At 33.9% G+C, this 22,710-nt stretch overlaps 1 protein-coding gene and 1 long non-coding RNA gene across 2 annotated transcripts in view; one reads left to right on the top strand and one right to left on the bottom strand.

Annotated features, from left to right (window-relative positions):
* Positions 1–22,710, bottom strand: part of LOC138699892 (uncharacterized) — a 561,221-nt gene that overhangs the window by 19,645 nt on the left and 518,866 nt on the right. The window lies entirely within an intron of this gene.
* On the top strand, positions 2,995–21,048 carry LOC138699891 (serine-rich adhesin for platelets-like). The gene is made up of 2 exons (XM_069826092.1): positions 2,995–3,076; positions 16,969–21,048. The coding sequence occupies exons 1-2, from the start codon at positions 3,062–3,064 to the stop codon at positions 20,701–20,703; spliced, it is 3,750 nt and encodes a 1,249-aa protein (XP_069682193.1). The 5' UTR covers positions 2,995–3,061; the 3' UTR covers positions 20,704–21,048.

Genomic DNA, 22,710 nt, shown 5'->3' with positions numbered 1-22,710 from the left:
GGATGAACTACTTTTCTTTCCTCCTGTACCTAGTAAAGTGATTTGTTTGTGTTTTACGCCAGTATCATCGAACTCCAGTCGTGGAAGTGGTAAGTTAATCCAAAGGTATAGCCAGCTTAATATTAGAAATGTTAGTAAAAATAAAATGATGTCCCTATATTTCAACTAATAACTACAGCTGAAAAAAATATTGGTTACAGGCTATGCTGCATCGTAAGTAAAGCTCTGTGTTAGAAACTGTTTGTGTGCACGCGCGACTATTACGGTAGCGATTGCTTGTACAGTCCGCTTCGTATGAATGACCTCATAATGGAATTTACTGTACATTTACAGGATATTACAAAAAAATATCATTATCAATTAAGTCATACACAATTTCCCCATGTTCTGAATTCAGTCCTCTTTATTATCTGTTCTTTGTTGGATTTTGTTTCGGCATTCTGACACAACCTCACGTCACTCAAGCAGGTCGAGTTCACCCTCTCTGCTCCTTAGAGACAGTGGAGACATCCGACAACGCGACGCATTTTGTAAACATTGTATATAGAAATTATTTACTACCCTGATATCAATACTTTCATTCAGCCCTACCTAATAAACAATACTTTTGATCCAAATATACGGTTTCTGGAAGGAAAAAAAATTGACAATAGACACGCACATTTACAAGAAATCAACTTGCGACAAATTAAAAAATATAATTTCAAACGATTTTAAAATTAATTTGAAAATAATTTAACTAACTTTGAAGTATTTAAAATAATTTTAAGTGTTTTGGTGTGATTGAAAACAATCTATACGTAATATTCAGAGCTAGAAAAAGAAACTCAAAATAAAGTTTTGACAGAGATGAAAAAAAAAAGAGGGAGAGAGAACAGACAGAAGATTTCGAGGGGTCACACAGTGTGCAATAACGCAAATCTAGCTGGACAAAATTCATAACTTCTCTGCATTCCAACGGATTGTTATGAAACTTTGTACAGACTTTATAGAGAACACATTCTTTGTGTACAAACTCTGACTACGAGTGTATAAGAGGAACTACCACTTTATACGGAGTGGTTTTAGAAAAAAATAGTAACTTCTCTCCTATCTAACAGATTTTTATGAAAAATTGTTGCGAAGTTAGAGGTAGGATATATTTTTTGTGTACAAACTCTATTTACAGTTCCAAAAGAGGAAGTACACCATTACAGGGAGTGCATTTACACAAAGATCAATTTCTCTCCTACATAACAGATTTCATGAAACTTTGTACAGGAGTTACAGGTAGCATATCCTTTTTGTGTATAAATTCTGATTACATCTCTCTATGTTACCTGTAGGCCTAGTAGTTATACAAAGTTCCATAAAAACATATTATATAGGAGGGAAGTTGTTAATTTTGTTTAAATGCACCACTATAAAGAGGCAATTTCTCTTATAAAACATAATCAGACTTTGTAGACAAAAAAATATATTCCACCTGAAACTTCTGCATAAAGTTTCATAAAAATCTGTTAGATAGGAGATAATTTATTAAATTTGTTTAAATGCATCCCTAAAAGGAGTAGTTCCACTTATGGAATCGTAAATATAGTTTGTGCACAAAAAATATGTTACCTGTAACTTCGGTACAATGTATCATAAAAATCTTTTAGATAGGAGAGAAGTTATTAATTCTGTCTAAATGCACCCACTATAAAGGGGTAGCTTTTTTGAGCAAACGTAATCAGCGTTTGTACATAAATCATATGTGCCACCTGTAAGTCATGTACAAAGTTCCATAACAATGCATTAGACTGCAGATTTGCGTTCTGATTCACTGTGCGTTTGTTAAGGTTATATAAAAATGTGTTCAATGTATTTTTAAACTGATATTCCATATCATGTGAATAATATTGCAGGCCTAAAACACTCTCACAGTGATTAAAGACTTCCTTAGTCAATGATTCTTTTCTACTGTTAAGCCAAATATGGAACAGTTATCGTACGCCCCACCGCTGAAAAAAATAATTACTGATAAATGCGCAAGAATGCGCAAACGTTAAAACAAGGATTCAACACTCTAAATGATGCCGTATTGAATGGTAAAAGAATTGTTGTAACCGGACGTGACCGGCTGTACTTAAACTCACATTATATTTGAAGAACTTAAAAAACGTAAGTTTTTCAACTGTAATATTTAAACCCTACTGTAAGAAGGAAAATCTTTTAAAAACTTGTAATTGAAGTTGCATTAGTAAGAACGTACCTATTTAAACAAATTCAATGTTTCAGAACACAATAAATCACTAACAATTCGCTCTTTTTCACCCACATAGTAAGCCTATCTTTCTACGACTGAACCGGAGCGAGAAGTGTTGGGAAGAACTTAAAGTTTATACCCTTCTAAATATAGTTTGCCGCTGATAAGTCAGTAAAAGCTATTACTCACAACATTCTTCAAATATTAAAGAACACGAATTCATATTCAGCTATGCATAACTAAACGAGACGAAATTTGATTTTTGTTCACCTAGATCGGGAAAATTGCACACTGTGGGTCAATTCAAAAGGAAAACACTTAAAAATTTAAAGTTTTGAGAAAACTGCATTTTAAAATTTGATACTGCTGTGAAAAATAAAAGGATCACGGAAATTACTCGAAATGCTGTTAATGATGTCTCATATATACTTTAAATTCCAGTTAGACTGATCTTAATTGGGTTTTCACAGCACATGAAGCTTTAAAATGCAGCTATTTCGAAACTTTAAATTTAGATTTGTTTCCCCTTTGAACTGCACAGTCGATTTCCACCTTTTTTCGTGAAATTCTTTTGTGGCAAATCGCAATGTACGAGCCCATTGGCTTCAATTTATCTGCAGTCTGTCCATAGCTATCACTTCAAGTATTCCATTGTTCTCACTATATACGTCAGGGTGATAGATAACTGGGAGACACGTCACGGGAAGGGGGGACACGAAGTCAAATTTCACAATCCCCCAAGCTGATTTATAAAAACGTAACATATTCTAGAATGCCATTTGTTAAACTTCTGCAGAAAGTGTGGAGTAAAACATTCGTGACTGAGACAAAAAAATGAAGTTCTGTACGGTAAGCATAATAATTATGGTGTCATACCATTAGCGACAAGATTAAAAAATGTTAGTACGAATTCATATAAATATTCAGTTATTTATTTCACAAATTTTGTAAGCTACAGAGACTATTTTAGTCGTCTTCTGTATTCTCATAGTTACCAAATTGGCCACTGGATCTAAGATTCGAGGGTTTAAATCTGATGGAATTTAAGGGCGATGAAATCCCTTACATGTCTTTCGTCGTAGATTTACGTTACGTAAAAGAATACTCTTCCTCATATAAGGTGCCAGGCATTTCAATTTCGACAATAAACCACCTTTGCAATAGGAAGCTCCGTTAAACAAATACTGTTACTAGAATAAAGACAAGTTCAAAGTCAATGAGATGTAGGGATGAAGTTCAAACACCGAATTATATAGTTAACTACATCGGGTAATATACAAGTCGTTGTTTTTACATCAACTCAGGATAGTACAGGGACTACTATAGAGCACTGCTGTGCTTGAATCAAACCATTTATCGGTATAATCAGGTGACTAAAACAGAGTGTAACACATATGAAAGCGACTTACTTCATTCTCTTCTTTATAGAAAATGGTGATACATTTTAAATAGAAATGAATGGTGTACTTTTAAGTGTCATTAATTTTGTTTGCAATGTACAACTTTGTACATTCGTAAACTGTCAAATATAAACCTGTTTCAATTTAAGGTTCAGAACCATAGTGGACCAAGCGCCATTTACTAAAACCGTAGAAAACAAGGGTTAAATTTAAGTTTTACCATAATTGAATGGAAACATATAGCAATTTATATCTGCAGTGCTTGGGAAAGTTGAAGTAAGTCAGTTTCCACAAACCTTTTTTGACAATTTATTGACAACTTACGGAACATCTGCTTGCTTAGAAAAAAATACATAAGTATTCCTGCCATTACAATAATTCATACAGAAAAAAATCAAATCGACATAAACCAGTGTAAGTTGTCAATAAATTATCGAAAAAGGTTTGTGAAAACTGACTTATGTCACTTTTCCCGAGCACTGCAGATATAAAGTATGCACATTCAAACTAAATGAAATGTCAATCTTCATTAGACTATGGTATTCACTTAACTTTAACCCTTGCTTTCTCCGTTTTTAATAAATGGCGCTTGGCCCACTATGGCTCTGAACTCTTCAATTGTCACACAAACAAAAAAAAATGTTCTTTCGACATCACACGATGTTATTGGTGAGAATTTTAAATGGTTTTTATTCATTTTAATCTTATGCCTGTTCACTATTTAGTTCATATTGCACTTTATAGAGTTTCAAATATACAGAATTTTTTTCAAGGACACTCTTCAATCTTAATTTAATCCTTTTACTATTAACAACAGCTGATCGCATAGAACTTAAAGTTATTTTACAACACGAGAGTAAATAATGCTGTGTCCGCATGATTGTTGGAGTCGACAATTTTCTACACGTATTCTTTTCAATTAAGTGTTTAAAACATTGATTCTCAAGTTTATGGAAAATAATATTCGCATATAAGTTGTTAGTATCAGACGTAACTCATAATTGAAAGTGGATTGATACGAAATTGAATCAATAAACAATTTCAGATTTTCGATGTGTCGTTTAGAGTCACAAAAGTTTTGTAAAACATGAGTTCATGACACTTATTAACTTACACACTTCACACCATAATATATTTTCGTCCTTGAAAAAATAGTCATCTCCGAAGACTTTTACAAGCACAGGTAAAGTTGTAGATTTCATTCTCGGCATTTTAATACATCTTCACAGTACCTATACTAAGTCAATATTGAACTTCTTACGAAAGGTCCATTTCTTAAACAGAAAATAGGCGTGCTGTGCCGAAATAACCTATTAGAGTGCAGTAAAAAATACAAAACCTGCACCCATTAAACTTGGAATGAACAGAGCTCCCTTTATGTGACGTCTTTCTCTTTGCATACGAACCTGAAAAGTACATCAGTAAAGTAAAAAATAGTCAGTGTTTCTTAAACCTGTAGCCACCTCAAGACAATTTTTTGGTGTTTAGACTTCGTTTTCTAATGAGGTGTTAAGAAGGTAATGAGCAGGCTTCGAGACTTGGGACCCGATACAATAAGTTTACTATGCATGTACTATAGGTGTTGATTCGCTGCAGTAGTGAAAGGTAGAGATGAGCTGAGGTAACAATGTTGCTATTTAGAGTAGAGTACGGTAGTATGGGGAAACAGACACATATGCACATTCTGAAAGTAAATATGCATTACACAATGACAATGTCAAAAGAATGTGAAAAGCATTTATTCTCCTTTTATAAGCATTTGTGTTTAATTATACACAGTGTTAATAGTGGAAATAATCATGTAGCAATTTTAATTTCTTCATTTATCCCATTGGTCGTCTTTAGGAAGTGCAATTACAGTACCGAATTGCAGTGTACTACAAGATATATTTTCAGTGTCTCAAACGTATATCTTTTTCGGTTATCTGCCAAATGTAGTTTGTACTCTGAAAAGTGCGCTCTACGTTGCATGACGTGATAGGAGCTAAACGGAAAAATCTCATATCACTGCAGTCTCTAAGAGACAGTCCTTTATTATGTCCACTAATTTGCTGTTTATATTACACAATGTTCCATATCCGTTATTTTTACATAAAATTGATTTCCATTTCTGTTTTACACGTTCAGTAACCGGTATATTTGGTGCCTCATTAATTCTCTGTGTCATTTCCTCAATTAATTTGAGGGCTTCCGGCATCTCTTGCTCTGACTTTTCTAACCGAGTGATAGTTTCAGACACAATTTGCAAATAGTTTTGTTTGAAAACCAAATTATTCGTCAGAACCTTCAAATCGCGTTTTTCTTTGCATATTTGTTGGCATTCATTCTACAGTACCCCCACCCACTGTATGCTTTACCACTATACTCAGTACGCCGTTATGCGAATTTCCCACTGAACTGCTCTATTGGGTCCGAAGTCTCGAAGCCTAGTAATGAGATATTAGTAGATTGATTAGAAATAAAAGTGAATGTTAAACAAGTTAAAGAATATATGAGCCTGTAGCCCTATACAGGGAGGAAGGGAACTAAGTAAAGTACTTTTCAGAGATGATATCATTGAGGTCTTTTGTGAATGGGTAATAATAGCATTTTAGTTGAATGTTGTAGGTCTAATGCGTATTCCAGAAAAACGAGACGCTCTGGAAACATGATGTTGGAGGTTTTGTAAAGAAAATGTTAACAAATGCCTTTTTTATTTGTTCTTTGCGTATTGTTGATTTGGTCGTAATTTCATTGGAGATCGGTAACAAAGTGTGGGACAAGAATACGTGGCAACCGTGCATTCAATGATATTTGAAGCAAGTCGGAAGTAAGACTATATCCTAGTTGATTCATGTTGACACAGAATGTTTAGAAAGACATGAAAATTCTCACCTTCTCACTTGCACCATCGTTGTCTTAACTTGCTGATAAATATCATATGGTGTTCGGGGAGGGGTGAAATCCCTATACGTGTACTATATTGCCGCTGCATGAAGTAGTGGCAGAGCCGTCTTCTTCTTTGCCGTAGTTTTCCTCATCCCCGCTACATTCGCTATCCGAATAATTCAAATTAATTACAGATTGGTCCAAAAATTGGTCCATGAAACCATCTTTCTCCTAAAATATTTATCCACTTTTTGCACATGCTCATACGTATTTTTCAGTTTTCAGCGATATCCTTTAACACAGTTTTCTCATACAAAGCTATAACATCACTAGATTTAAACGACACGTTTTGTTTAGCAGCGTCTTTCCAAATTTTCTCCCATACGAGTTCAACGGCGCTAAAGTCGCAATGATAAGATGGTAGTCGCACTATATCATGTTCGTGTAATTTCGCTAGTGTGTCTATTTAATAGGCCTCAATGTGACCTTTTATATTAATCATAAAACACTGATTTTGTTGCAAGGGGGTAGTAGTACTATTCTATTCTGTGGTGTTATGGTAGAAGCTGATATGTACAATTTTGGCAAAATATTTTATCTAGATGTGTTGCAAATGTTTTTAACGTTATGGCACAACATGGCATGTCTACTCCCATTAGTAGCTAAAACTAATGCTAATAAAACAATTTCTTCTAATGTAGGTATTGCTGATTTTTCCTGAAAGAATCAACTTTAAAACTGCTCTCATGTAAAATAACGAAAATGCACATATCAGCTTATGCCATAACACCACAGAATTATTTATTTTCAGGCAACAATGCCTGAATATCTGATTTTATCATTGGAAATACTAATGTCTTGTTAATTCCATACAGTTGCAGTGGTACAATTCGTTGTCCATAACTATAATATTATTCGGGAAATATTAGAACCAGTAGATGTGAAAACCATTTTTTTTAACATTATCATTCATTTCCTTCTGGTAGTCTCCGGTGTATTCAATAATTGGAAAAGACACGACATTCGAAACGAATCCAGTGTACAGGCATGTATAATACCATCTTAGAAAAACTTTGTCGCACAGATAGGTACTTTATAAGTCTCAGAAAGGAGGCAGTACGCATGATCAGAGGACTAGCGATCTGGTTCACAAGAGAACGACTAGTTCATGTAATAAAATTAGTTTTGTTTCGTTGTATGTCTGATCATGCGCACTGCCACCTTTCTGGAACTTATAAAGTGACTGTGCGACAAAGTTTCTAAAGTTGTTCTAAAACTGTATAATAATGCACTGGTTCCCAACCTTTTTTGACTGACGACACACTTCACTGAACGCCCTCGATACGCTACACTACTAATAACAACCAGTGCTTTTCTTCTGGGGAAGAAAGTGGTGGAACTCTGTGTAGAATATTTTATAGCGGACGGGGAGATGATGTGGCATGTGGCACGGATGAATGACGTATAAATTCCTAAAAGCATATTAAATGGAAATCCTAGAGGCCAAAGAAGCCGTGGACGACCAAGAATAAGATGGCTGGACGGAGTTATGTAAGATGGGATATAGGAATTGGAAAGCAATTTCGCAGGATCGAGACAACTGGCGGAAAATCGTGGAAGAGGCCAAGGTTCACAATGAGCTGTAGCGCCAAGAAAGAAGAAGAGAAGAAGAGGAGATGATTACTGTTCACTGCACGGGAATTTTGTTGTTCTTAACCTCCTTTACGTCTCACTAAGAATTTCAAGGTCTAAGCGGAATCCAAAGAAGAATTATATTAAAAATATTGTAATTCACACATATTTCGATTCTATGATGAAAAATATAACAGAAAGGTGCCGGAACGCCGTTACACCACATTCCGCCAGAAAAAGGCACTGATAACAACTATGTAGTGTCGGACATCCAATGTTGTGGATAGGTCGATGTTAACACGCAATCTAAAAAAAAAAAAAAAAAAAAAAAAAAAAAAAAAAAAAAAAAAAAACTCGCGTATTTAAATTAATGTGAAGTCTGCGCTTGGTGGATTGCACCGTTTATCCTATACCTGGCTTATGGTTGACAGACCAACACGTAGGGCCAACGGGTTTCAGTGTGCAACAATAAATTGATATGCTCATCTGCTCACACGTATATACTGAAAGTGACCAATATGTTCTCACGATTCTAAACTCTGTTTATTACTAATTGGGAAAAGTAAACGAATTATAATCATTGTTATAGATGTTCACTTCCATTCGAATCACCGCCAGGCAGAAAAATTAAACTGATCATTGTTGCAGGTCTTAAGTTTCATAGGTAGAGTCACCAAAGACTTCGTTTAAAAAAAAATGCGGTGTAAAGAGACTATCTGGATGGCATAACATTTATTTTTCATTTCCAAAATTTCGCGACACACCGGTTGGGAACCCCTGCAATAATGCATCGCTGCCCTTTTCCTAAGGGAACTTAAGTGGGAGATCATAATCACTGTCTGGTTGTTTAAAAGCCCACACTTGGTTGTGTGTGATTTAAGTTCATCCAGGTTTCATCCAAATATGTAACTGATCGACAAGTAGATTTCAACTCCTTCATTTTTCTAAGGAAATAAAATTTTTACAAACCACGCGAGATATTTCAATCAAACACATTCGTCTATTATTGTTCAAGACATAGTAAAAATTGAAGTTATTTTAATATTTCTCGCAATGCCGGTCTACTTCCAGCAGGAACTGAAATAAATCAGCTTCCTTTAAAGCAGCGGTCTCAAACATGAGCTAATCGGGCAGATCTCGCTCCTTCCGGAATAACGCTTACCTCACGAGGGCAACTAGATAAGCGTTCGGGTATGTTCGTGACAGTGACGTCAAACACCGCGTAATATGAACAGATCGACTCGGTCACTTACAGTTACACATTGCTTTCCGTTAGCGTCCGTAGAGAAATGGCTCTGTCTAAAGTGGCTAGGAAATCTGAAAACTATGCGTTACGAGAAAGTTTGGAAAAACATTATTTCTTTACAGAGAGTGGAACTAATAAGGTTGAGATAAAGGAATTTTTAGACAGTCTTTAATAATCCAGTACCAGAGCTTATCGATGAGGAATGAACATAAGATTTAACCTTTCTTAGTCATATCACTGCGTGTTAGTCAAAAGCCTACAAGGGAAAGATAGATTAATAACTAACATGTATGATAAAATCAAAGCTTTTATCATGAGGCTCACGTTATTGGAAGTCCAGCTGAAACTCGGGAACGTTAAAGGGTTATCTGGTTTAACAGAACAGTAACATCTTGGATACAGAGAAAATTTTAAAGATCTTAGAATATCATTTTAGCATAGATTCAAGGAGTTTCATCTTTTTAAAAAGGATTTTGAATTGTTTACAACTTCATTTTCGGTTATGTATAATTTGTATAGTATAATTATGTACAGTGTGTGTTTTTTTTTCATTTATGCAATTTTGTATAGTTGATTACCTTTCGTCATTTTTAATTTTTTACACTTTTAATTTTAATTTTCAAGCTCTTTAACATGAATGTTACAATGTACAAATAAGTTATTTTATCATTTCCAAATATGAATGAATACAAATGTAAGTTATTATATCATTCCCAAATATGAATGAATACACATACGGTATATGGAATATATCCATTCAGAAAGCTTACTTTCATTTTCCTCAAGGAGAGACCACCCACACTATCACACGCTACGGATTATGTACATATATGCCTAACGTGAAATATAATACGTTAATAACATGTTAAAAATCAAAGGTGATGTGGGTGTACGTCTTATCACAGAAGCATTACAATCAGCGTTCCCAACGTTACATCATTCTACGATCGGGTTCTTTCGATTTCGCAATGGCTAACGATGCTCTGCCCCAGTTCAGTTTTAACCTTGAGACCGCTGCTTAAAAGCCTGTTTCATATTTTCTAAGCTAGAGAGAAAATGTGTTGTGTAATTAGAATAAACTGTTCGCCTTATGGCAGACACAGTGAACGAATCGACGACTATTTTCTTAGGGGTTCTATTTGACCGTTTATTTCCCGGAGCACATAATGCTGATTCACTACGTCAGAACACTTGTTCTCAACAAATATCTGTACACCATGCAGAGGCATAAATCTTATGCCTGTGTCAGCAGCAGTTCTTTCTTGATAAAGGCGATAGATATTGTTGGAGATCCGATTTTTGGCGCTTCTATTTCTCAGTCAATAAATTATGTACAATTAGAGCCGTTTTCATACAAATTTAATCTTTGCTTTGTTTCCAACACCAGCTTGAAAAACCACAAAAAACTAGTTCAATAATAATACATAAAAATACATGTACCACATACGACTTCCGAATTCATGATTCTTCGAATCTATTTCAGCTCAAAAATTAAACTAACTGACAATAGGAACACCATCACTGATACCATCACCGACTGGTTGAAGCGGCTTAGGAACAGAAGGTTGAACACAACGTTTAGGTCCTTCGGTAAAACGTAATCCTAAATGACAGTTTTGCATTGTGATGAACAGGGATGGAAGCAAAAACTTTTTCTTTCTATCCGCCTGTGTCAACATAAACCAAAGCACGTATAGAGTGTGAAGGAGGCAATGCACAGCAACCAATGTCCTTCTGTGACTCGTGCAGTTACATATATAACGTTACGAAACAATCGCTACTGTTACGTGAACACGTTTTGCCACGTTGCTATCTGGGCGCACTATTTGTATAAAAATATCAACCATTCAAAAACGAACACAACGATATTAGACCCTTATATTTAACTTCCCTCCCTCATTCATCTCTGAAAAGGATCCTACTTTAGTCCCCTTTCCCTCAGTATACCTTTTCATTTGGTGCTCTGTCCTATGCAACTACCTCTCTAAAACGAAGCCGCGGACTTAACGTTCTGTAAAATTGGTTTCGTTTTAGACGTTGATTGTACTATTTTGGAAAATAAAAATTTTTTTACCAAAGTTCTCACATTTCGTCAATCTATAAAACTTTATTATATTAACGCTCTTCATTATACCCTTCCCTATTACCTCACATATCAACTTATTGCAACAAAATACTATGCTGAAGGTGGAAAGGAAACCCAATGAAAATAATCAGATATATTAGCAAGTGAACTTAAAAATCTGAGTATACACTGGCGTCATTCGAAGATGCCCAGTTTGAAACCCCCGCTCGAACAAGTCAGTGTTTCCAGAGCCATCTATAAACGTTTGAGCGAGGTTATCTGATATTTGGGACAAATTAATTGGCTAGCAAAGCTGGTTGGTCTGTATCATATGACAGTTAACGCAAGCAATTCTTGTCATATAAACGAATACTGTCAAGATACATAGTACATTGAACGGCTGTGTATATAGCTGCAATTCTAATTTTCAGTTCTCTTGAGAGAATGTGGAGAATCAATTTAATTTTAATTTAGATCTAATAACATTACAGTAGATATAGTATTACTATAGACTACAGCTAAAATCCTAAATTTACTGCACTCTCTTATGAGTCTAGTAACATATACAACATTGAATTTAAATTTTCCTGCATTGAGGTTAGCTTTCTCGAAATTATGTTTATTTTACCTAAATATGAATTAACATACATCTTGATTACACAACTTTTAACACTGTATCACTTCGGAATGTGTATGATAAGACTTTCTTGTGTTAAATTCTAACGTACCTTGTTTACATGTTTTCCCCTATTTATGGGTCATCTTCAGAACTGGTCGTTGTTGGTCTTGGCGCCTATTGTTGTTTCCTGTGAGGGTGCGTTCGTAGTGTAGAGTCAAAGAGTGTATGTGTTTTGAAGTTGAGTTGTGTGTTGAGAATAACGTTGGGGTGTGTTTTCGTGTGTCTGTATATTTGATATTGTTCCACTGTGTTTAGTTTCTGGCTTTTTGGTTGGATGTGTAGTATTTCCATGTCTGTGTTGATGTCTCTGTAGGTGTGGTTGGCATTTGTGATGTGTTCTGCATATGTGGAGGTATTTTGTAATTTTGTTATGGCCGTGATGTGTTCTTTGTAACGTGATTAAAATGATCTGCCTGTCTGTCCTATGTAGAAGTTATTGCAGGTGTTACATTTGAGTTTGTATGCGCCTGTGTGGTTGTATTTGATTGTTTGTGTTGTTTGTGTGTTGAGATGAACATACACAACAACAAACAGAACAAATAATACTCTACAAAAACATCTCAAATAAGTCGAACCATGTAAACAAGGTACGGTAGAATTTAACACAAGACAGTCTTATCATACATATTCCGAAATTAATTAACAATTTACAAATTTGAGGTTAATTTTTCTGAAATTAAAATTAAGGTTAACTTTTCTGAAATCGAGGTTGAAAAGATACAGTCCGCTACCAATTTATTCTCAATGACTCACTATTAATATTGAGAACTAGATAACAAGTGCTAGTTTCCAGGACCTCAAAACTTATTGGAAGAGCTATAGACTTTTAAGTATTTGTCTACTTTTGTCTGTTTCCATGAATAATAAATACCTATTGCACTGTCTATTTCTACTATTTTTATTGCCATTATGCCTGCCTACTTTAACCAAAATAAATGCCTAAACATCCGGGCTATAGTAATAAGTACAACGCTCATCCTATAACCACAGCCATAAGGAACTTAATCGGGAACGGAAGGACTCACATCTGCGTATCCTGGGCCAGAGACCATGTGAGAATCGTAGGGAATGAAAGGGCCGACGAAATTGCGAAGTCCTTAGCGCAGTTACACAAGAAATACAGTCACACCAGTCTTCCTATTTGCTATATCAAGAAGGAACTTAAAAATGAAATGGCACTTGAATGAAACAACTGGTGGCATAAATGGAAAGATCACAAGAGATTTATTTATTCCCACACTGCCCCACCGTCAAAAATACATCTCACTGGCATTCATCCTCACACAACATTTTGTAAGCGGACACTAAAAATTAAAAAATTACTTTGAATGATTCAAAATTCCCTCTCCAGAAGGATACATGTGTGAATGTGGTGAACCACAAAAGACCTGTTCACCTCTTAAATAACTGTCCTCTTCATAACAGGAAGAGATGTAACTTTATTAGTCATTAAGAATCTTGTGATACGAACTTCTCCAAACAAATTGCGGAGATATTCAAAAGACAGTGTTACAAGTCGTCGTTCAACAATGTCATATTGAAAATATTTAAAACTTTATAATTACTATTAAAGTAAAATAACCAAAACCCTCATGCACCTAGTGTGATGGAATAGGGCTATCCACATTGGAGATTAATAATGATAATAATAATAATAATAATAATAATAATAATAATAATAAAAATAAAAATAATAATAATAAAAATAATAATAATAATAATAATAATAATAATAATAATAATAATAATAATAATAATAATATGCTATTGAGAAAATAAACATAAAATTAGTCTTATAGTATTGAGTATTAAACATTTTGAGCATTTACGCATCTAATATTATATGTTAGGAGAAAATCCAGAAACAATTAGGGAAAACGCGAAAATTTTACTTGAGGAAGTAAAGCGATAGGTGTGGAAGTAAATACCGAAAAGACAAATTATATGATTATGTCTAGTGACCAGAATATTGTACGAAATGGAAATATTAAAATTGGAAATTTATCCTTCGAAAATGTGGAAAAATTGAAATATCATGAAGCAACAGTATCCAATATAAATGACACTCGAAAGAAAATTAAACGCACAATTAATATGGGAAATACCTGTTATTATTCGGTTGAGAAGCTTTTGTCGTCTAGTCTGCTGTCAAAAAATCTGAAAGTTAGAATTTATAAAACAGTTATATTAGCGGTTATTCTGTATGCTTGTGAAACTTGGAATCTCACTTTGAGAGAGGAGTTTGTAATGCAAACTGACGAAGGGATAATGGTAACTACTCAATTATACACTGTTATGCCTGTTTTAGTTTAGAATATAATATTACATAATGTTTTGTTTGTGCCATTCTCATTTTAATGTGTGTTCTTTTGGAGAGTGGTTGGATCTAACCATAGGTGAGGGGAGTGAAATCTACAAAGTAGGACTTGTTTTACACAGCACGTACGGTCAGAAGACCCGTGAATTGGATGTTAGAGAAAATTCTGATAATATAGCACATCTTTATGTGTAATGTTGCTCAATAAATCCATCTATCTATCTTGAGAGAGGAACAGAGATTAAGGGTCTTTGAGGATAAGGTTATTAGGAAAATATTTGGGGCTAAGAGGGATGAAGTTACAGAGAATGGAGAAAGTTACACAACTCAGAACTGCACGCTTTGTAATCTTTACCTTAGCCTACATAATTAGGAAAATTAAATCCAGACGTTTGAGATGGGCAGGGCATATAGCACGTATGGGCGAATCTAGAAATGCATATAGAGTGTTAGTTGGGAGACCGGTGGAAAAAAGACCTTTGGGGAGACCGAGACGTAGATGGGAGGATAATATTAAAATGGATTTGAGGGAGGTGGGATATGATGTTAGAGACTGGATTAATCTTGCACAGGATAGGGACCGATGGGGGCCTTAGGTGAGAGCGGCAATGTATCTGCGGATTTCTTAAAAGCTATTAGATAGTAAGTTGTTGTAAGTATGCATCTAATATTATTATGGAGACTTTAGGTCTGCTAGTTATGCTAAATGAATGTGATGTTATACGATTCAAAATAATAAAGAAAGAAGACATAGATGTAGTAATTGAAACAATAAACACCTTTCACAGATTTTACTTTTTCCATTGTTTTTATTTAGCATCTACTGCTTGCATACTATATACCTTCATACTATAAAATCATACCCTCCCAAAAGCTGTAATATTCTCAATGAAACCATAAGCTAAATTTACACATTCTTTTCAAATTCAATGTCCAGAGAAACGCTAAATAGCTAATAATGTTCATTTTCAATGTGTGTATGCAAGAGCAGATAATAAAAGTAGCGAGAAGATAAGTTATAAAATCAAATTTTTTAAAACATTTAAAATTACGCAGAAAAAAACACAAAGATGATATGTCTGTTTTACATTAAATCGTAGAGTTTATTTTATTAACATTATTTTTTAACTCTTGGATTTAATTTTAATCAAATATTAAGTGAACAAAGGCAATAAGAAAAATATATGTTGTGTTTTATATATATCAAATTATTTATTGAAAAAAAAACTCCCTTTATGATAATGCAACAATTTTCTTCACCCAACTGGAAATACTGTAGTTCCTTCCCATTTTAATTTTTAAAGTAGTAACCGGTAAACTTACATAGAACCGAGCTGTCTTTCAATGCAACCACAGTCTAGTATATACAGTCATGAAGCTTGAGTTTTCAGGGTGCTAAGAATAATAGACTGTGTCGGTAATATTTCACATTGTCTGAAATGAGGCGATATAGCGATCCTAGTAGTTAGCAACTATCTATGGATGCATATTTACTACGTTATGAGCTTCGTGACTGTATATACTAGACTGTGACGCAAAGGTTTTTGTTATGTTTACATTTCTCGTTCTCTTTTCCCTTCCTCCGACAAACACATATGCGACGTTTTCAGTGTACTTTACGTATCTGCCTCTCTCCAGACAATAACTTTTACAGGGTAGTCAGATTGTATTACATTTAATATTCCTTTATAGAACGAAAAGGTATATTTCTTCGGGTCAAATTTCTTCATATTTAAAGGAAAAAATTTAAATTGTTCAAATAAAATTTTATTATCATAATGCTCTTGTCTCTTAAATCGACTAAGCATATTGGCAATAAATTCAACAGATTTCCCAAAGTACGCTATGAAATGTATGTATGTATGTATGTATGCATGTATGTATGTATGTATGTATGTATGTATGTATGTATGTATGTATGTATGTATGTATGTATGTATGTATGTATGTATGTATGTATGTATGTATGTATTAACACAACAATTGGGTATACACCCGGTGGCAGTGATATATAATATACAATAATTACAATTACATCAAATAAAATAAAATTAACCTAAATGAAATAAAATAAAATAACCCCAAATCTATAAATAGTAGATGCAATAAACTTAGGAAATGTTTTATATAAAATAATTTTTTCTCGAAAAGGAAGCAAGACAGAGCAAAACTGTTTCCAACTCTTTTGTTTCAAATATTTCAAAGAATATTATTCTTTGAGATATTTGAAACAAAATCCTGAAATCACGCTTCACTTAGGATTCTCTCTCTCTCCTCTCTCACCCTCTCTCTCTGAGTATACAGAGAATGCCATAATACGACATTATTGAGAAAATTAAGTTATAACAGTCATGGATTTTATCCAGTGTTCCAAGGTGTTACCTTATATGATCATTTTCTCATTTTTAACACTTTCTAATTGGACAATTCTGTAGCCCAGTTGGCTATATATACATATAATGCTAAGGCTGCCCATTAATAATTAAAATATTTATAATGTATGGAGAATATCAATGGCAATTCTTTATTTACAGGTGGTGCTGTTAGTCCTAGTGTCCGCGATAACAGATGCATATCCAAAATTCGGAGTGTATCCTGATTCAAAAGAAAAACGGTCTGAAGGAAAACCATTTCTTGAAATAGTAGTGGACGATATTAAAAATATCATAAAACCTCCGACTGCTCGTTCATCGCACAACGTAGGCGGAACTTTAAATCTTCCAGCAGAGATGACAGGTGTGCTCAATTCCATGGCAATTGCACCAACGAAAATGAGGACAAGGCTGGAATTATTGGCAATTAAGCCAATAGAATTGGAAGAAGAGGATTCAAATTCTTCGAATCAAATACAAACTACAGAAAGCTCACACAACATATTGCCACTCATTCCAAAGTTGTTAGATGATGTAAATCCCATTAAACTTCCAGAACTTGCAATATCACTTTTAGTAAATGGGATAAAAGATGCAATATTAGCTCCCATAAAAAATTTAGAATCTCTTATTTCAGCTCCTATTAATATTATTAAATTTGTGATTTCAATTCCCATAAATGTTATAAAATTTTTAATATCTATTCCCGGAAAAGTTGCACAAACTCTAGTGTCGATTCCAGGAAACATTTTTGGATCTGCAATAAATGGTACAACATTTTTAACATCTCTTCCCATAAAGGTTCTACAAACTATAGTGTCAGTTCCACTAAAAATTTTTGAATTTCCAATAAATGCCATAAAATTTTTCATATCTATTCCCGGAAAAGTTGCACAAACTCTACTGTCGATTCCAAGAAACATTTTTGGATCTGCAATAAATGGTACAAAATTTTTAACATCTCTTCCCATAAAGGTTCTACAAACTATAGTGTCAGTTCCACTAAAAATTTTTGAATTTCCAATAAATGCCATAAAATTTTTCATATCTATTCCCGGAAAAGTTGCACAAATTCTACTGTCGATTCCAAGAAACATTTTTGGATCTGCAATAAATGTTACAACATTTTTAACATCTCTTCCCATAAAGGTTCTACAAACTATAGTGTCAGTTCCACTAACATTTTTTGAATTTCCAATAAATGCCATTAAATATTTCATATCTATTCCCGTAAAAGTTGCACAAACTCTACTGTCGGCTCCAGCAAACATTATTGGATCTGCAATAAATAGTACAACTGTTTTAACATCTATTCCCATACAAGTTGTACAAACTCTACTGTCAGTTCCAGTAAAAATTTCTGAATTTGCTATAAATGCCATAAAATTTTTCATATCTATTTCCGGAAAAGTTGCACAAAATCTACTGTCGGTTCCAGGAAACATTTTTGGACCTGCAATAAATCGTACATTTTTAACATCTATTCCCATAAACGTTGTACAAACACTACTGTCAGTTCCAGTAAAAGCTTCTCAATTTGCAATAAATGCTACAAAAAATTTAATATCTTTTCCCGTAAAAGTTGCACAAACTCTAGTGTCGATTCCACTAAACATTTTTGGATTTTCAATAAATACTACAACATTTTTAATATCTACTCCCGTAAAAGTTGCACAAACTCTACTGTCAGTTCCAGTAAACATTTTTAGATCAACAATATCTGTTGTCTTCAAAGTTATAAAAACTATAGCGTTAGATTCCGTAAAACTAATACAATCTTTAATATCGTTTTCTAAGAAAGCAGCAAATAATATAATGTCGAAAGTAAAAACTGCAATCAACAATTTTCATCCCATACAATTAGCAGAAAACATAACATCAAGTATAAAGAGTGTGACAGGAAATATAACATCGAAGGTAGGAAGTACAATCAACCATTTTAATCCCATACAATTGGCACAAAACGTAACATCAAGTATAAAGAATGTGATAAAAAACATCATGAAATTCATACCTATTAATAACGCCGTACAAATAGCACTCAACATCATTTCTACCACTTTCAAGAAAATAGCAGGAGACATAGCTCATATAGTCAGAAATGGTTTTGAATCACTGGCACAAAATGTAGCAGCAAATATAAAGAACCTCCAAACATTATTAGGTAACGGGATTAAAAGAGTGTATGCGTTTACATCCAGCATCCCTGAGCCGATTAAAACAATTATACGTAAGCAACCAATTTGGGCTGTTTTAGATCATGTTTTTCATTTAAACCTTACAACACAAGATGAGAACGAAGGAAAAAGTACAGAAACACCTTCCACAAGTCCGAAAGTGAAACCTATAACAAGTGGTCTAATAATGCCTACTACACCTGCACAAGAAACAGATCTTACAAATGGACAATCAACAACTCGCCTTCAAGAACAATCAACAAAAGCGTCTTCGGATATAGGATCGGAAGCGGGACCGTCAATGGCAACCACCGCTGCACCAGAACAAGTAATATCTCATACAATTGGACAAGCAACAAATAATCAACAACAACAAACAACAAAATCATCACTGTCAATGCTAACCAGTGCTGCAACAGAACAAGTGATATCTCATACAACTGGACAAGCAACAATTAATGAACAGCAACAAACAACAAAAGCATCACTGTCAATGCCAACCACCGCTGCACCACAACAAGTAATGTCTGATTCAACTGGACAAGGAACAAATAATCAACAACAACAACCAATAAAAGCATCACTGTCAATGCCAACCACCGCTGCACCAGAACAATTAGCAGCCCATACAAGTGGCCAATCAACAATGAATGAACAACAAACAACAAAAGGATCACTGTCAATGCCAACCACCGCAGCATCACAACAAATAATATCTGATACACCTGGACAAGCAACAACTAATCAACAACAACAAACAACAAAAGCATCACTGTCAATGCCAACCATCGCTGCACCACAACAAGTAATATCTGAGACAACTGGACAAGCAACAACTAATCAACAACAACAACAAACAACAAAAGCATCACTTTCAATACCAACTACCACTGCACCACAAGTAATATCTGATACAAATGGACAAGCAACAACTAATCAACAACAACAAACAACAAAAGCATCACTGTCAATACCAACCACCGCTGCGCCACAAGTAATATCTGATACAACTGGACAGGCAACAAATAATCAACAACAAGCAACAATAGCATCACTGTCAATGCCAACCGCCGCTGCACCACAAGTAATATCTGACACAACTGGACAAGCAACAACTAATCAACAAACAACAAAAGCATCACTGTCAATACCAACCACCGCTGCACCACAAGACGTAATATCTGATACAACTGGACAAGCAACAACTAATCAACAAACAACAAAAGGATCACTGTCAATACCAACCACCGCAGTGCCACAAAAAATAATATCTGATACAACTGGAGAGGCAACAAATAATCAACAACAAGCTACAGAAGCATCACTGTCAATGCCAACCACCGCTGCACCACAACAAGTAATATCTGATACAACTGGACAAGCAAAAACTAGTCAACGACAACAAACAACAAAAGCATCACTTTCAATGCCAACCACCGTTGCACCACAACAAGTAATATCTGAGACAACTGGACAAGCAACAACTAATCAACAACAACAAACAACAAAAGCATCATCTTTATCTTCACATATAGGAACGGAAATGGAACTGTCTATGTCAACAACAGCTGCACCTGAGCAAACAACATCTCATACAACTGGACAAAGACAGATGTCTTCGAGTTTGACAACATTATCTCCACATATAGGATTGCAAGGAGGATCGTCGATATTAACTACATTAATGCAATCAACTCTACAACAAAGCACTTCAGCATAAACAACAAATCTAAAATAGATATTTTACAGATGACAGTTTACAATCTCAAAAGTGATATTACAACAAGAAATTCTGTAGAAATGTCACAAAATAATGGAAGAGAAAAGACACCAAATATTATGATACCGTTGTGAGGAAATTCTGCACAAGCAGATTGTCTACTAATTCATTTCTGGGAGAATCACAAAAGCTTCTTGTCCGAGGAGAAATTTCACAGGAACATCAATATCACCTAACATGGGAGTTAGCAATCCAGTAGCATAGACGACGTCTTTTAACAAAATCCTGAAAATAAGTCAAGAAGAAGGTTCAATCATAACGACATCAAATACTATTTACAGACAACTTCGGACAAAAAACAGTAACATTAGACACTTTTCTGCAGGAACTCCTAAAAATATTTCCTAAATACTCTGTTGCAAAAAAAAATTCACGAATTCAAACAACATCTATGATTATGGAAATAACATATCGTCGACTTATAAGCAAAACACATTAGGTTAAAAAATATATATTTCTCAGGAAAAGATATTTTGAAAGCTCCTAACAAAACTGTATTCTCAAAATATTATTTCTAATAAGTCATATCTCTTTATGTCTATTTAATTTTCCAATTCTAAGTTCATACATATACATTATATATATATATTTTTTTTTTCCAGACGTAATATTCTTGACAATGTGTTTTGCTTTTAAGCCGACGATATTAACAAAACGAAGAGCAGGACAAGTCACTACGTTCATTAATATTCCATTATAGGAGTTGAAAATTCAAAGATTCGAAACAAGAGTAATAATGGATGCAATTCTGGGAGAAGCTGAAAATTCAGTAGTCAGTGGCAAATCAATTAAGCCTATATAATTAAATGCGAAGATACTAAACACTTAAAAACGAATATGTTACTATATAAATAGAACAAATGGATTATTATATGTAATGATTTAACTTTGTGAAAATTTGATATAAACTGTAAGAACTCTAGAACAATACTCGTATTTAATTTATTTGTATGAATACTCCATACATTTACATACAATATGAGCACGAAACTTTCAAAATAATTATTAAGCTTTAACGGTACTTAAGGAGTTAGGTACAGCTTACAGCAGTAAATTTTTTGGAAATATTCAACATTTTTTTCCTCCGTTACTGTATCTTGTACACTATTGAAAATTGGTATGTGTGAAATGTCCTTCTACTATATGAAAAAAATATTTTTACGATTAAAAAAAATTATAAATATATATATTTTTTTTCAAAATTCAAAACGGTGGCAGTTCACTGTGCAGTGATGAAGTGTTTCCCTCATAACTCATAAACTTGTTAACATTTTCATGTTCTCTCTTTTTTATTTTATTGGTGAAACTCATGTTTACAACATCATGCTCTTTCAACTACATTTCTTAATAAATAATTTACATTTTATTTTGTGTTAGTAGAAAATACTGGTATTTGACCATTTTTGAAAGAAATTTATTTTTTATCAGATAATCTATCAAACGTAGAGAAGTATTTTGATCATATTGTAGATATGACATGCATAAATAAAAACAAAAAATGTTATCAAAGAATGCTGGATAGTTTTCGAGTTATGGGGGAGACGCTTCATCACTGCACAGTGAACTGCCACCCTTTTTATAATTTTGCAAAAAAATATATATATATATATTAATCGTAATAATATTTTTATCATATAGTACAAGGACAGTGTTTGTACATATTAATTTTCATTATTGTACAAGATACAGTAATGAAGGAAAAAACTGTTCTTTATATCCTAAATTTTACTGCAGTAAGCTGTACCTAAACCCTTAAGTCAGCATATGAATGGAATTTATAATAGTGTAGAAATAAAGTAAGATTTTCTGGTATCATAATTTCACCAGAAGTAACAGAGTATATTAGAAAAGATAGGTTTTTTGATTTATAGACAGAATTTAATTTGTAGACATAGTTTAATTGCACTAATGTGAATGACTACAGATATTGATTCATGAAAATATAAC

This window comes from Periplaneta americana, chromosome 5 (assembly GCF_040183065.1).
Source record: "Periplaneta americana isolate PAMFEO1 chromosome 5, P.americana_PAMFEO1_priV1, whole genome shotgun sequence".
NCBI classification, from domain to species: domain Eukaryota; kingdom Metazoa; phylum Arthropoda; class Insecta; order Blattodea; family Blattidae; genus Periplaneta; species Periplaneta americana.
The sequence above is the reverse complement of the archived record's forward strand: the minus strand, read 5'-3'. Positions and strand labels throughout refer to the sequence as shown.